This window comes from Cucurbita pepo, chromosome 13 (genome assembly GCF_057944985.1).
Source record: "Cucurbita pepo subsp. pepo isolate OVF chromosome 13, ASM5794498v1, whole genome shotgun sequence".
Lineage (NCBI taxonomy): Eukaryota > Viridiplantae > Streptophyta > Magnoliopsida > Cucurbitales > Cucurbitaceae > Cucurbita > Cucurbita pepo.
This window is the reverse complement of record NC_141810.1, coordinates 14,782,523-14,796,397: the sequence shown is the minus strand read 5'-3', so window position 1 is coordinate 14,796,397 and position 13,875 is coordinate 14,782,523. Positions and strand designations below refer to the sequence as shown.

The window sequence follows — 13,875 nt, the reverse complement described above, 5'->3', positions numbered from 1 at the left end:
GCAACCTTGAAAGAACCAATTACTTACCCAAACTTCAAGTAAAGTCTTGAACCAAAGCAGTTGACAATTTTATCTCATAAATAGCTTCAAATAAATGCCAATAAACTTTTTGTTCTCATTAATTATTTTTATCTTCGTTCTAACAAAATAATTAATTTATTATATATAAATTTAAATTTTATTTTTAATAATGATATCATCAATTTTAAATTTAACAGATATCATTACACACAAAATTTAAAAAAAATTAAAAGAGTATATTTAAAATTTAAAAATTTATAGTATAAAACAAAAGATTTAGTGTATAACTCTAAATCTAATTCAAGCCCGCACTTTGTCTCTTATGGTTGACCTATTACTCTCCCACGCGCACTCCCCGCGCGTGTTCTCACTCCACCGCTTCCTTTCCCTTTCCCTTTCCCCTTCCCCTTCCCCTTCCCCCTCAACTCTTGTCTCTGTCACTCTTCTGGGCTTCTCCCGTTCTCTCCAAATGAGACGAAAGAGAAAGGTATCTATCCCCCTATAACCCATCTTCTCTGTTCTAGGGTTTCCTTTCTTGCTCTGAACTAGTTCATCATTCTATTTGATTTTCTTTTTCTTTAAATCTGCTTAAGCGGTGAGTTTTGAATATTTTATGTTTTCTTTTCTTTCCCCATCACCGATTTGTCATTTTATTATCGATTAAAGAGGGCGGTTCTGTAGTTTGTGACACTTCTGGCTGCTATTGCTTCTACTTTTGCTATATCTGTGTATCGAAGTTGTGGGGGTTTGTTCGATCTCTGTGAGTATTTTGATTTTGGAATGTCAAAAGTGGTTTCTGGAGAAACCCCATTTGAATATGGCTCGGATTCGGCATCAAATCTTTCAAAACGATGCGTTTTTGAGCTACCCTCCTCCAGTAATGACTTCTTCTTCAACCCCTTTTGATGGAATTTACAATAAGGAACCAAACCCACCAGCAGTGCCATCTACAACCTCGTCTGGTACGAGGATAAGTCCAGCAGTTCTGTTTATCATAGTTATTTTGGCTGTTTTGTTTTTCATCTCTGGTTTGCTCCATCTTCTTGTTAGATTCCTTATAAAGCACCCATCTACCTCACCCTCCTCTCAATCCAACAGAAACCCACAACTTTCTCCTTCTGATGCACTTCAGAGACAGCTTCAGCAGCTCTTCCATCTCCATGATTCTGGTTTAGATCAAGCTTTTATAGATGCACTTCCTGTTTTTCAGTATAAAGAAATTGTGGGTCTCAAGGAGCCATTTGATTGTGCTGTTTGTTTGTGTGAGTTTTCTGAGAAGGATCAACTCAGATTACTTCCTATGTGCAGCCATGCCTTCCATGTCAATTGTATAGACACTTGGCTCTTGTCAAATTCGACATGTCCTCTTTGTCGTGGAACCCTCTTTAATCCCGGTTATTCGATTGAAAATCCGATGTATGATTTCGACGATCTAGGAGAAGAAGATGAATGTGGTGGTAATGCAGATTACAGGTTACCTAATTGTCAGAAAACAATGGAAATTCAAGAGGTAGTGAATGAAAAGGGGGTTTTCCCAGTTAGACTAGGAAAATTCAGGAGGATGAATGCTGTAGAAGCTGTAGAGACAACCGAAGTTGGAGAGACCAGCAGTAGTAATTTGGATGCTAGGAGATGTTACTCGATGGGATCGTATCAATATGTCGTTATAGACGCCGACCTCAGAATCGCATTGTCTAAAGCTCGAGGAGAGGGTGATAATAAGCAGCCCTGCAAGGTGACGGATTCAAACAGCATCTCTCCAGTCCAAGCAGACTTGGATGGAAAGAAGCTTAATAGTGTAGCTAAAGGCGAGAGTTACTCTGTTTCGAAGATTTGGCTTTGGTCTAAAAAGGGGAAGTACTCGAGCTCTACCGAGCCGTCGCAGCCGATAGGTATGGATTCTTCTCTAAATACAGACTTGCCATGGTTGAAACAAACACAAGGGCCATCATAAAAATGGCCTCAAAACTGTTATTTCCTCATTTTTGAGCTGAAAGTCATCCTTACCAATGTTTGTTGTATCTATTTAGATTCTTATCTCTGAAATTCTGCGGATGCTAACTTGTGAGCTATTGATTATTATACAAAAGCGTTAGTATCCATAATCCAACAGTGTCCTTCCTGCTACCATGGGAACCAGAAATCATCAACCCCTTTTCTTCTAAACTGTTTTTCGAGTCTCGGACGATAAGATCATAGGATTAGTAGAATAGGAAGATCAATGAACATGGTTAGAAGAAAGTTGGAGGACCTGATATGAACTCTGCTAGCCGTTTCTTCGTACGTTTCTTGGTACGATTCGTTCTCAAATCTATTTATCGATATTACTACGAACACACACTTTTGTGTTAAAATCTTTGAAAGCAGAGGAGGAGGAGAAGGCTCCAAAAGTGGTGTGTGTAGAGCATTATCATCTGTGTAAGATGTGGGAAGGAGTGGACCATGTCCTCTTGCTTTTTGTTCATAGCTTGTGACCCACTTTCCCTTTCTGTTTTTCTGTCTGTTGCTTGTTTTGTGTTGATTGGAAGAAGCTTTTCTTTTGTGACCCTTCCAGCTTGTCCTTGGGGTGCTGAAATTACATTTTTACCCTTTATATTTAGTTTGGATGTTGTAAAAGAGAATCAATTTGGAAGGGTTGAAATTGGAAAGTTGAAGTAGAGATGCACACGGAAGAGGATGCCTCCTCTGTCAGTTCTTTAGAAATTTTTTCTTTTTATTATTCTTTTAAAAAATAGGAATTAAGATTTTTTTTTTTAATATATACATTTTATTTTTCAATTATATTGTTAATTCACTCATGTTATTAAATTATTATTCTTTGATAAAATTATTTTAATTACCTTAATAAATAATATATAAAATTAAAAATTGAATGATATAAATAAATTAAAATAATTAGTACCCAAAAAAAAAAAAAAAAAAAAGTTAATGAGTCTCTCGTCCTCGACTCCATTTAAATAGACAAGGATCTAAATATAATTCTCGTCCTCGACTCTATTTATCTAACAGGAAGAAATCTCTTCCTCATTCCTTGTTTAAAAGGAGAATCTTTACCCGCTCGAGTTATATAAAATTTATAAGATCTAAATAAACATAAATTTATTTAATTTGTATTTTAAATGAATATATATATATATATAGCATTAGCTGTTTTTAAGGTGCCAACTACCAACAGATGGAATAATTGTGTTCGGTCTGCAGCAATAATTAAAAATTGAGCTGCTTCATGTTACTTTATTTTCTAGTTTACTTAAAATATTAATAATATATTTCTTTTCTCAGTTCTGAAAGTTGGGGATTTGAATTCAAACATATAAAACAAGAATGGTGCTGTGGCTGCAAATCTGAGAAGATGATTGTTCAAGACCACCGTCCCATGCTTCACTTGATCAATTTCAACACATCTCCCACAAGATGCAATGAACCAGTTACAAGCACCTGAAAATTAGAAACCTTGTAAACTTCCTTATTACTCGATCATGCATCTAACCTCATTGCTAGAGAAGGGTCCGTTTGGGATGACTCTCCAAGTGTTTGTGGAACGGTTTTTAAGTACTTACGAAGTCGTTCTAAACATGTATGACATTTTCGATCTAGCGTAATATGTCAACCTCTTAGAAATCGATATCAAACGAGAACAAATGGAACAATTACCTGAAGTCGAATGGACCTGTTCTGCTGCGACACACTGTCCCGGAGCCACTTAATAGCCATTGGGAGAGAGGAAAACACTGTGCTATTCTCACAACTCTTACCAACCACTTCTGCTTTAGAATCACTTCCTGATATGTCAAAGTATATAAGAAAGGTTCCAACATGAAAAAAAAAAACATGACCATAAACCGACAATACCTTTGTCTCGTTGTATCGTGTTTTGCCATACCCTTCGAACATGAAACTGCCAAGATAGGTCGACTTGCCCATTTGCTTCTGCTAAGCTATGGCTTCCAACCTTGTTGAAGACTGATGTATTTGGAACAAAGAGTGCTTTCTTGAAGTGGACACCTGAGTTAAATAAGCAGAATTACTATGTATGAACCCCTTAAGAGCACCAGACTTTTCAGTTCCAACCGTTTGATAGATAATGTAAGATCTCACGTCGATTGAAGAGGGGAACAAAACATTTCTTGTAAAAATGTGGAAATTTCTCCCTAACATACACGTTTTAAACCTCGAGGGGAAGCCAAAAAGGACAATAATTTGTAACAGTCCCAAAATGCATCTGCACACCCTTATAAGGAATGCTTCGTTTCCCTCTCCAACCGATGTGGGATCTCACAATCCACCTCCCTTGGGGGCTAGTGTCTTCACTGACATACCGCCCGGTGTTTGGCTCTGATACCATTTGTAACCACCCAAGCCTACCGCTAGCAAATATTATCCTCTTTGGGCTTTCCCATTTCGAGCTTCCCCTCAAGGTTTTAAAACGTGTGTGCTAGGGAGAGGTTTCTACACACTTATAAGGAATGCTTTGTTCCCCTCTCCAACCGATGTAGGATTTCACAATCCACTCCCTTGGGGGTCAACGTCCTCGTTGACATACCGCCTGGTGTCTGGCTCTGATACCATTTGTAACAGCCCAAGCCCACCGCTAACAAATATTGTCCTCTTTGCGCCCCCTCAAGATTTTAAAACGCGTTTGCTAGGGAGAGGTATCCACACCCTTATAAGGAATGTTTCATTCCCCTCTCCAACCAATGTGGGATTTCACAAATACATACCATTATTTGCACACGTTTTGATCAGAGGCGGGAGAAGCAGCTGTGGATCTCGTGCCGACATACAATTGAATAGTAGCACCTATAGTATCCAACAATACTAAGTTAAACGGTAGAACTAAAAAGGAGTGCTAAAACTAGCTGTTAAAGAAGTGGAACAAAAGTTGAAATCTACCTGCACAGATGTCTTCCTTGCTTCATCTTTGTCAGATGTACTCTTATCCTCCGACTGACGATTTAACATCCCTCGCTGGTTATGTCTTATTGCAGCAGAAAACCATCTAGCACAAACCTCCATGCTCTCAGGGCTATGAGCTCCATCCAAATAAAAAACGAGACCTTCAGGGGATTCAATACCAATATATCTATCAGCAACAATCTGTGCTCGTCCATCAAAGCTGGCACTGGTAAGCCCTTCTATGAACTTCTCAGGCAACGACCTCTGATAAAAAGAATCAGAAAACACGACATAACGTTAAGGAAGACCGACTACATACACGACAAATCTCATGCATAGAACTTACACTCTGTTCCATATATGACAGTTTGGAATGGCCAGCCCTGTGTAGCCAAGTGGAGGACAAGGCAATAGCAAGACCAGCATTTAGATACTGATGCTCGCCTTCAAGCTCGAGTTTACGACCGTGTAGAAGCTCCGGATCCAACGATGGCACGACCTTAAGTTGTACCTGGGACGTGCAAATATAAGGCAGTGTGAACAACGCATAGTCATGAAGTAGAAAATGGAAGAGCTTTGCACATACATCCAATTGAGAAGCCTTATCTCTAAGCACATGCATGGCTTCATCAGGTTGAAACACAGTAAAAGCTGGCGCCCCACGCTGCACCAAAGTGAAAGGACAACAACAAACATTAAACTCATATAACGACTCAAGCTCAAGCCACCGCTAGCAGATATTGTCCTCTTTGGACTTTCCCTTTCGGGCTTCCCCTCAAGGCTTTAAAACGCGTCGGATAGAGAAAGGTTTCCACACCCTTATAAAGGGTGTTCCGTTCTCCTCCCCAACCAATGTGGGATATCACAACTCATTATTCCTAGACGCCTATTCTTTGATGAAATCGTTTGATGCAAACCTTAAAGATACCAGCTTTCTCTGAAGCTATCTCAGCAAGAGTATTTCCTATTTAGACATGAAGAAGAAAGCAGCAATGTATAAGAACTTCATGACAATCATTTGTAATGGTGAAGGTTAAGAGAAGGCTAACCAAGAATTTCCATGTGGTCATAACCCAGAGAAGCTATACCACACACAAGGGGTTCCTGGACCTGAACCATTAGAATCTATGAAATGGCTACACCTTGATGAAGAACAGATTAGTTTAAGGCAAAAGAGAATGAGCATACCACATTGGTAGCATCAAAAGTTCCACCTAAACCAACTTCCAAGATAGCTACATCCACCTGCTCATCTGAAAAGATTTTGAATGCAAGTAATGCAAGGAAGCGAAACAAGTGAGGCATTGGTATGTCCTTACTAGTTTTTTCCTGCACAAAATCAAATTGTATAGAATCAGAAAAGGCTAGGGAAGAATCCACCAAGGCCCTCTTGTGTAGCTACAAAGATTCGATCTCCATTCCGAAGCTCTAGTTTGTTTTATAGCGTTGGACTTACTATAAGATAATAAATCAGATTGACAAGTAAAATACCTTTAGCTTATTATAACACCACCAGAAATAGGTTAAAAACTTCTCTTCACTAATATTGACGCTGCAACAAAAAATTAGAGAAAGTATTAGTATTAATGACTTGTAATAGTCAAGCCCACCGCTAGCAAATATTGTCCATTTTGGCCCCTTATGTATCGCTATTAGCCTCACGGTTCTAAAATGCGTCTACTAAGGAGAGGTTTCCACACCCTTATAAAAAATGCTTCGTTCCCCTTTCCAACCGATGTGTGATCTCACAATCTACCCTCCTTGAGAGCCCAATGTCCTCGTTGGCACACTGCCTAAAACCTGGCTCCGATGCCATTTGTAACTGTCCAAGCTCACCACTAGCAAATATTATTCGTTTTGGCCTGTTGTGTATCATCGACAACCTCACGGTTTTAAAACGCGCTACTAGGGAGAGGTTTCCATACCCTCATAAGGGATGCTTTGTTCCCCTCTCCATTCGATGTGAGAACTCACAATCCACCCCCCTTGAGGGCCCGTCCTCATTGGCACACTGTCCAGAACCTAACTCTGATACCATTTGTAACAGCTCAAGCTCACCACTAACAAATATAGCTCATTTTGGCCCGTTACGTATCGTTGTCAGCCTCACGGTTTTAAAACGCATCTACTAGAGAGAGGTTTCCACATCCTTATAAAGAATGTTTCGTTCCCCTCTCCAACCGATGTGGGATCTCACATGAATAAAATCATATAATCAAAGAGCTTAAACTTTGCATATAAGAGCAGTTGGTACAGACATATAATGAGCTAGTGTGATGCAGTTGTTGCAGCTCTCAACTGAAGCTTTTTCAGACTCAAAAGCTACCTGAGTGACCAACTTCACCACCTAAGAACAACAAAACTATGTAGTGTGTAAGATAGTTACCCATCCAAACGAAATCTTTCTCGGATATCAATAAGGTGAGGAGAAGTGAAAAGGCCAGTATGGAAGCCACAACTACGCAATATGGATTCAGTAAAGGTGCACGTTGATCCCTATGCAAGTCCCAACATAAAGAAAAACATCATTTTCTAGCTATCTCAATGAAACATTTCTAAGCAAACTTGAGGACAAGGTACCTTGCCTTTGGTGCCAGCCACATGAATGACCTTCATTCGCCGCATGGGCTCCTCTAAATCAAGCATCTATCATATTGACTCAACTTAATGATCATCATCCCAAGTACATTGACAATAACAAAGTCTCAAGTTTAGCTCAAGTAATACCTTCACATACTCAAACATCAACTCAAATCGGTCCCCAGATTTATCACATCGTCTTCGGTTGACAATCAACGACGATAGTACACTCAATGCCTCTTCATACGCCGTCTGCGAGTGCATCAATGTGTCATTACCTTCAAAAGCATCAATCAAATCCACAAACATGTTTAGTTTATATGACAGAAAGGATTAACACGTTCTTTTTAAACTTGAATGTGTCTATACCTTCTAACATGGTTATTAATTGGCCCCCAAGTTTTCTAATATCGTATGGATTCAGTGTAGCTCAAATGCACATCCACAAGCCCCAAAAATTCAATGAACTGAGCATCAGGGAGCACAATTACAAATGCAGCAGAGTAATATTCATAAAACACAATTATAAATTATATTACCATGAACAGAGATAAATGGGAAAAGGGTCGTCGTCTTTTCATCAATCCATTCCTCTCGATAGCCAGACGGGCGGTAATACGCCGGAGAAACTGAGGGGAGCGACCGGAGGCGGGTAAGGAAGAGAGAAGGGGAGAGTGATTGGGGGTGAAGTGAAGAAGTGTTTGGACCATAGAAACAGAGGATAAAGGAATCGTGTTGGCGGGACACGGACACGGACTCGGACTCGGGGTTGCGAATGTGAATTGGTTGGATTAAGTAACGATAACAATACAGAGGTTTGGGTCAATGTCGTTGGAAGGTCCCTACTCCGGAAATTCCTCACCTGGCGACGGCGTCTGATATGGCGAACTTCCATGTTGCCTCTCTCCATCGTCTGATCTGACTGACTGGCTGACAGGTCCTAAATTCGGTTTTGTTTGCCGGTTTGGTTTTTGCTTGGTTCGGTTCTTTATCCAAATCGGCCGTCTTTTTTTTTCTTCTTCTTCCGTTACTTTTAACATTTTAAATTTAGTCGTAAGGGTCTAGTTGGAATAATTTTCAATACTTTAAAATTTCATTTTTGCACTTAAAATATTTATTTTTTTACGTATTTATAAAGTCATTTTAATTGGGACCTAATTTAATATTATGTTTGGTTCCATAGATAGGTGTTTAAGGAGTCGTGTCACTCAATTATATTCGATTTTTCATTTATTTTTAATTAAATTATAAATTTAATCTCTGAACTGTCTTATATTTAAAAAAAAAAAAAAAAAATTCTCGAACTTTGAATTTCGTGTATAACATGTAGTACAAAAATATCTTTAAACTTTTATTTTTGCTTATATAACGCATTTTTAAATTAATAGTTTGTTAGATATAAATTTAAATTTTGTAATTAATAGAAAATTAACTCTTTAAATTTTTAAAATTGAAACATCAAAAAGAAAACCAAAATTTTTAAATTTTGTTAGAAAGATTTTAAGACTAAAAAATTATTAAATTTAAAATCTAAATTATAGGTTTAAATTTCATTTTCGCCCCTTTTTAACTTTCAAGTTCGCTATTTTGATCCTTAAACTTTCAATATTTATATTCTAGTCCTACTTTTCTGTCCTGAATCCGTTTTGCCTAATGTATGTCTCTAACTTATTTAGCTTGAAATCATGCTCGTATTAATATGATTGTATACATACAATTAAAACAAAAGTCGGATCATAATAGTTATTAAATGAGATCTAAATTAAATAATTCTTAAAAAATTTAGGAAACGAGATAAGAACGTAGAATACCCGTACACAAATCAATGAGCATTTGTATGCATTATTATTGCATATTTCATTGTCAAGACCATCTTTGAGCTTCGTTTTCAAGTTTGGCCTACAAAATTTAAGTCTTTGTTCGTATAATTGAAGAAATTATATATAACTTTTGAATATTATCACATATCCTTGGGCCTAGTCCCTATAGCTTGCATAACTTTATTCATAAAGCTTTAAAAGGCATCATTTTTAATACCTTTTTGCTTCTCCACTTTCATATTGGAACCTCCATCAAACCTTTTTTACATGTCTTGCTTCTAATTATTAATAGCACTGAAAATCATGAGGCTGTTATACCGTCGTTGCGGGTAAATATTGTCTGCTTTAACCTGTTACATATCATCATCAGTCTCATAGTTTTAAAACGCGTCTACTAAAAAGAAGTTTCCACACTTTTATAAGAAATGTTTCGTTCTCCTCTCCAACCGATGTGGGATCTCACAATCCACCCTCCTTAGGGGCCCAGCCCAGCGTCCTCGCTGGCACACCGCCCGGTGATTGGCTTTGACACCATTTGTATCAGCCCAAATCTACCGCTAGCAGATATTGTCCGTTTTGGCCCATTACGTATCGCCATCAACCTCACGATTTTGAAACGCGTCTAATAGGGAGAGGTTTCCATCCTCATGTTTCGTTCCCCTCTCAAACTCACGTGGAATCTCAATCTATCAATGATAGCTATCTCATTTAGTTAATATAACAGTATTCACACAGCATTAACAAGCATAAGTATCTTTGATTTCAACCTGAGGATGTGCATACAACATATATGATTATGCATGAACTCTATCAAGACTAAGCATTCCTCCCCATAACAACATGGTTTGGACATTGGCATAAACAAACAAAGCATATCCTGACTTCTAAGTCTACCCCCCACATATTCCCCAATTTACTAACTGAAAGTATTGATATATGTTCTATTTCTTGTCAATAAGAGTTGGGGTTACCAGTATAGTTGTATCGAGCTCGAATGTTGTGATGGTTATATCTCGGATCTCCATAATCAACAGCCTTGATGACCATTGCTTCACGACGTCCATCTTGCTCTTGAACTGCACCGAACACAATTTCGCTTGTCTCACAACTCTTCTCATAGTAGGTTGTTGGGCCAGCTGAATATTGTCGATTGTAATTATGCTGCTGCTGTTGATGATGATGATGTTGTTGTTGTTGTATATGCTGCTGCTGTTGGTGATGATGTTGTAGATGCTGCTGTTGATGATTATGCTGTATCTGCTGCTGCTGTTGTTGCTGTTGATGGAATTCACTATCCCACCCATTAAAGTAGCTCCTGTTTGGCTTGAACTGGTGTGATCGATCGAGGTCTTGTGTCATAAATGGATATGTTTTTTTTATTGTCGGAGTTTTCGCTTCGATGGATGGTGGCTCGTCTTCATCTGGAATCATAAAACTTTCTTGCAAGGGCCAAGCATTTGGATGTCTGTTAACTGGTTGAAACTGCTGATGGATCTGGTTATTGAGAGGCTTCCTTCGAAACCCAGATAACAATCCGCCAAAGATATCGGCCACAGATGAACCGCTGTTGACAAATAGCCTCCCAAGCGAACCGAAGAAGCCTTCCTCCAGTTTCTCTGGTTCATCTTCATTTGGAATCAAGGAGGGCCTCACTGACTTCAAAGGAGGTCTTTGGTATGGGGCAACTGGTGTAGCTTTCATCATTTGATGACTTCTTATGTCCTGATCCTACCACCCAAAAAAGAAAAAGAAGAATAAGTTTTGGATAGAGGCGGTGTGCCAACAAGGACCTGACGCTAGGGGTCCCACATCGATTGGAGATGGGAACGAGTGCCAACAAGGACGCTAGGCCCTGAAGGGAGTGGATTGTGAGATCCCACATCGGTTGGGGAGAAGAACGAAACATTCTCGTTACAATCGAGATATTCAAACAACATAATTATGCATTTGAAACAAAGAAAAATATATGAAGTTTGTGAAAGAGCTACCTTCTGTGGAGAAGAAAACATAGCTTGCACTCTACGTTGGAGCAACGCAAGCAGGTAACCAAATAAGCCGGCAGCAACCAGCAATACAACCCCTGCAGATAAGAACAAATGGAAGAGATGAAGGGTCTATTAGCTAAGAATGAGTACTGAAAATGGCAGGAATGATAGGGTTTCGTTGTACCCAAGTTGAGACTATCAGCATATTGGGTATTGCAATCATCGTAGTTGAGTTCAATCTCTCGAATTGCACTGTTTCCTCTGTCTATAACCAAAAGAGAGCAGCTACTTCCCACATAAACGACATCAAAATCATTTGAGAACTTTGCATCTTCACTTGGACCATCAATATGACCATTCCCTTGGTTCCATCTTCCACCAGCAATAGTTGTAACCCCTGCAGTTAATAATGATTAGCTCACATAAACAACAGCTTTTACCTTAAAGATAATAACTACGGCTAGAAGTTTCATGTGCTTAGTGTAACAGTGGGCTTCACTGCTAGTAGATATTGTTTGTTTTGTCTCGCTACGTGTTGCCGTCAGACTCACGGTTTTAAAACGCGTCTTTTAGGGAGAGGTATCCACACCCTTATAAGAAATGCGTTGTTCCCCTCTCCAACCGAGGTGGGATCTCACAATCCACTCTCCTTGGGGGGCCCCAATGTCCTCCTTGGCACACCGCCCGGTGTCTAGCTTTGATACCATTTGTAATAGCCCAAGCCCACTATTCCACTGTTAGCAGATATTGTCCACTTTGTCCTATTACGTACGTCATCAGACTCATAGTTTTAAAACGCGTCTAGTAGGGAGAGATTTCCACACCCTTATAAAGAATGCTTTGTTCCCCTCTCCAACCGATGAGGGATCTCACACTCCACCCCCCCTTGAGGGCCCAGCGTCTGCACTGGCACACCGCCCGACGTCTAGCTCTGATACCATTTGTAACAACTCAAGCCCACCGCTAGCAGATATTGTCCGCTTTGTCCCGTTACGTATCGCCATCAGACTCACGGTTTTAGAACGCATCTAGTAGGAAGAGGTTTCCACACCCTTATAAGGAATGCTTTGTTCCCCTCTCCAACCGATGTGTTATCTCACACATAGAGTCTTGGACATTCTAAGCGTTAATATTCAAGAAACATAGACGTGCTGAATTTTGAGCAGAATATAACAAGGAAAGGATCCAGCCACAAAAATCGAATTCGATATCAAATTTCAGGTACCTGTAAAGGGGATTTCTAAACTATTTGTCGAAATACCTGTGTCACTAATCTTTCTGATAGCCATATTCATAGTATCAGCAATGTACACATTTCCTCTTGCATCCAAAGTAAACCCTTTTGGATGGTTCATTCTTGCCTCTCTTGGATGACCATCGACATGTCCCGAGTATCCTTCGGCCGATCCCGAAACCAGCTTAGGCCTGCTAACTACAAATTTCATCCAGATAATGAATATTGAATGCCACATCTCTTAGCAAATGGCTCCAATCTTTAGATACACAAATTTTCACAACAGAAGTACATATTAAGTTCAAGAGATTTGGTGCAGAAATACAGCAATGAAACAAATAAAGGCCCAAAACTGCTACCATCTGAGAAGTCCCAGCTTAGAAATGGCAAGAACAGATAGAACTAACAAAAGTACATTGCTCTATCAAGAAAAATGCATGAAAATGTAATGTAAACCCATAAAGTTGCTTACATCGAGACAATGGCATAGAGATCTTATAGATGTTGCTGTTTTCAGCATCTAAGATCAAAAGCTCCCCAGTAGGCGATACCTCAACCGAATATGGATCAATTCCCAGCTTACTGCCATCGAACACCGTCTCAACAGTATATCCACTCTCAAATTTCATCATCGAACGGCTGGAAACAGCTGAGAAGATCAAGCAGAAAACCCAGTTAAGAAATTACAGCAAAAATGGAAGAACGCAAGGCAGGAAAGAAAGATCCAAACCAGTTTTGGCGCTGGATTTCATCGACCATAACCTCTTCACAAGAGAAGAAACCACATTAGAAAGAACCCCACGAACAATTTCTGCTCAAAAAGTGGAAATGCCGTAAGCTGAGTGAATGAAGCACATAGACACCATTTAAAACAGGGAAAATGCAAAAATCATAAGATTAACAACATGGGTCCTTCTCATTCTTAATCCTGTTCTTCATCATCATCATCGTAATCTGATAACTTACTTGCAGGAGGCGTAGCTGAAGCGGAAGAAACCCCACCAAAAAGAAGAACAAAAACGAGAGCAAAACCGACCCAAATCCTGGCCATTGCCGAAATGAGGAAAATTGAGGAGCAAAACCCTCAAAAACTTAAGGGATTGAAGCTACGCATTTTGAGGAGCCACTCAAGTACAGACCCAAAAATAAAGTTGATCGCTTTTCCCCTCTACGTATGAACTAAGTGGTACTCTTTTCTGAGAAGGAATGACAGTGAAAGAAACAAAGAAGGTTTAGTAGTTTTAGAAGACGCAATAGACGAGAGAGAGCTGTCAAAAGAGTAAGAAAAAGTAAAGTAAAGCCAAAACCAATGCCGAAAGAGGGCTGGAGGCTGTGTAAT

General features: G+C 39.3%; 2 protein-coding genes, 1 non-coding gene and 1 pseudogene across 7 annotated transcripts; 2 read left to right on the top strand and 2 right to left on the bottom strand.

Annotated features, from left to right (window-relative positions):
* Positions 1 to 332: 332 nt before the first annotated feature.
* Positions 333 to 3,606, top strand: LOC111808854 (uncharacterized). Its single transcript, XR_015411553.1, has 2 exons — positions 333 to 508; positions 3,304 to 3,606. It is a non-coding gene; the product is annotated as an uncharacterized LOC111808854 (transcript).
* Positions 465 to 2,126, top strand: LOC147789770 (RING-H2 finger protein ATL46 pseudogene; annotated as a pseudogene).
* On the bottom strand, positions 3,225 to 8,386 carry LOC111808853 (folylpolyglutamate synthase). Of its 4 annotated transcripts, none has more exons than XM_023695057.2 (16): positions 8,037 to 8,386; positions 7,867 to 7,964; positions 7,645 to 7,775; positions 7,498 to 7,563; positions 7,304 to 7,413; positions 6,409 to 6,469; positions 6,106 to 6,246; positions 5,967 to 6,027; positions 5,835 to 5,881; positions 5,504 to 5,581; positions 5,264 to 5,428; positions 4,915 to 5,181; positions 4,743 to 4,821; positions 3,874 to 4,026; positions 3,676 to 3,803; positions 3,225 to 3,459 (listed from the first exon to the last, which is right to left on the bottom strand). In XM_023695057.2, exons 2-16 carry the CDS (start codon positions 7,874 to 7,876, stop codon positions 3,403 to 3,405), a joined length of 1,554 nt encoding a protein of 517 aa, XP_023550825.2. In that variant the 5' UTR covers positions 7,877 to 7,964; positions 8,037 to 8,386; the 3' UTR covers positions 3,225 to 3,402. The 4 variants fall into 4 exon arrangements, with proteins under 4 accessions (XP_023550825.2, XP_023550827.2, XP_086973081.1 ...); XM_023695059.2 differs by lacking the exon at positions 7,304 to 7,413 and adding an exon at positions 7,176 to 7,264 and having other exon boundaries at positions 8,037 to 8,382; XM_087116955.1 differs by lacking the exons at positions 7,867 to 7,964; positions 8,037 to 8,386 and having other exon boundaries at positions 7,503 to 7,563.
* A 1,668-nt stretch (positions 8,387 to 10,054) lies between these two features.
* LOC111809138 (uncharacterized) lies at positions 10,055 to 13,748 on the bottom strand. 2 transcript variants are annotated; one of them, XM_087116871.1, is made up of 7 exons: positions 13,503 to 13,748; positions 13,267 to 13,347; positions 13,009 to 13,185; positions 12,564 to 12,734; positions 11,487 to 11,699; positions 11,306 to 11,397; positions 10,055 to 11,039 (listed from the first exon to the last, which is right to left on the bottom strand). In XM_087116871.1, exons 1-7 carry the CDS (start codon positions 13,585 to 13,587, stop codon positions 10,269 to 10,271), a joined length of 1,590 nt encoding a protein of 529 aa, XP_086972997.1. In that variant the 5' UTR covers positions 13,588 to 13,748; the 3' UTR covers positions 10,055 to 10,268. The 2 variants fall into 2 exon arrangements, with proteins under 2 accessions (XP_086972997.1, XP_023551268.2); XM_023695500.2 differs by having other exon boundaries at positions 10,055 to 11,045; positions 13,503 to 13,745.
* Between the last annotated feature and the right edge of the window lie 127 nt (positions 13,749 to 13,875).

Bases quoted from the DNA above. Each gene is read 5' to 3' on its own strand.
- LOC111808853 (XM_023695057.2), bottom strand. The intron at 4,822-4,914 runs GTAGATTTCAAC...TGGATACTATAG, and splicing joins CAAGGAAGACATCTGTGCAG to GTGCTACTATTCAATTGTAT. The intron at 3,804-3,873 runs GTATTGTCGGTT...TTGACATATCAG, and splicing joins CACGATACAACGAGACAAAG to GAAGTGATTCTAAAGCAGAA.
- LOC111809138 (XM_023695500.2), bottom strand. From the start codon at position 13,587: ATGGCCAGGATTTGGGTCGGTTTTGCTCTCGTTTTTGTTCTTCTTTTT. The intron at 12,735-13,008 runs GTAAGCAACTTT...TGAAATTTGTAG, and splicing joins CTCTATGCCATTGTCTCGAT to TTAGCAGGCCTAAGCTGGTT. The intron at 11,046-11,305 runs GTAGCTCTTTCA...TTTGGGTGGTAG, and splicing joins TGTTTTCTTCTCCACAGAAG to GATCAGGACATAAGAAGTCA.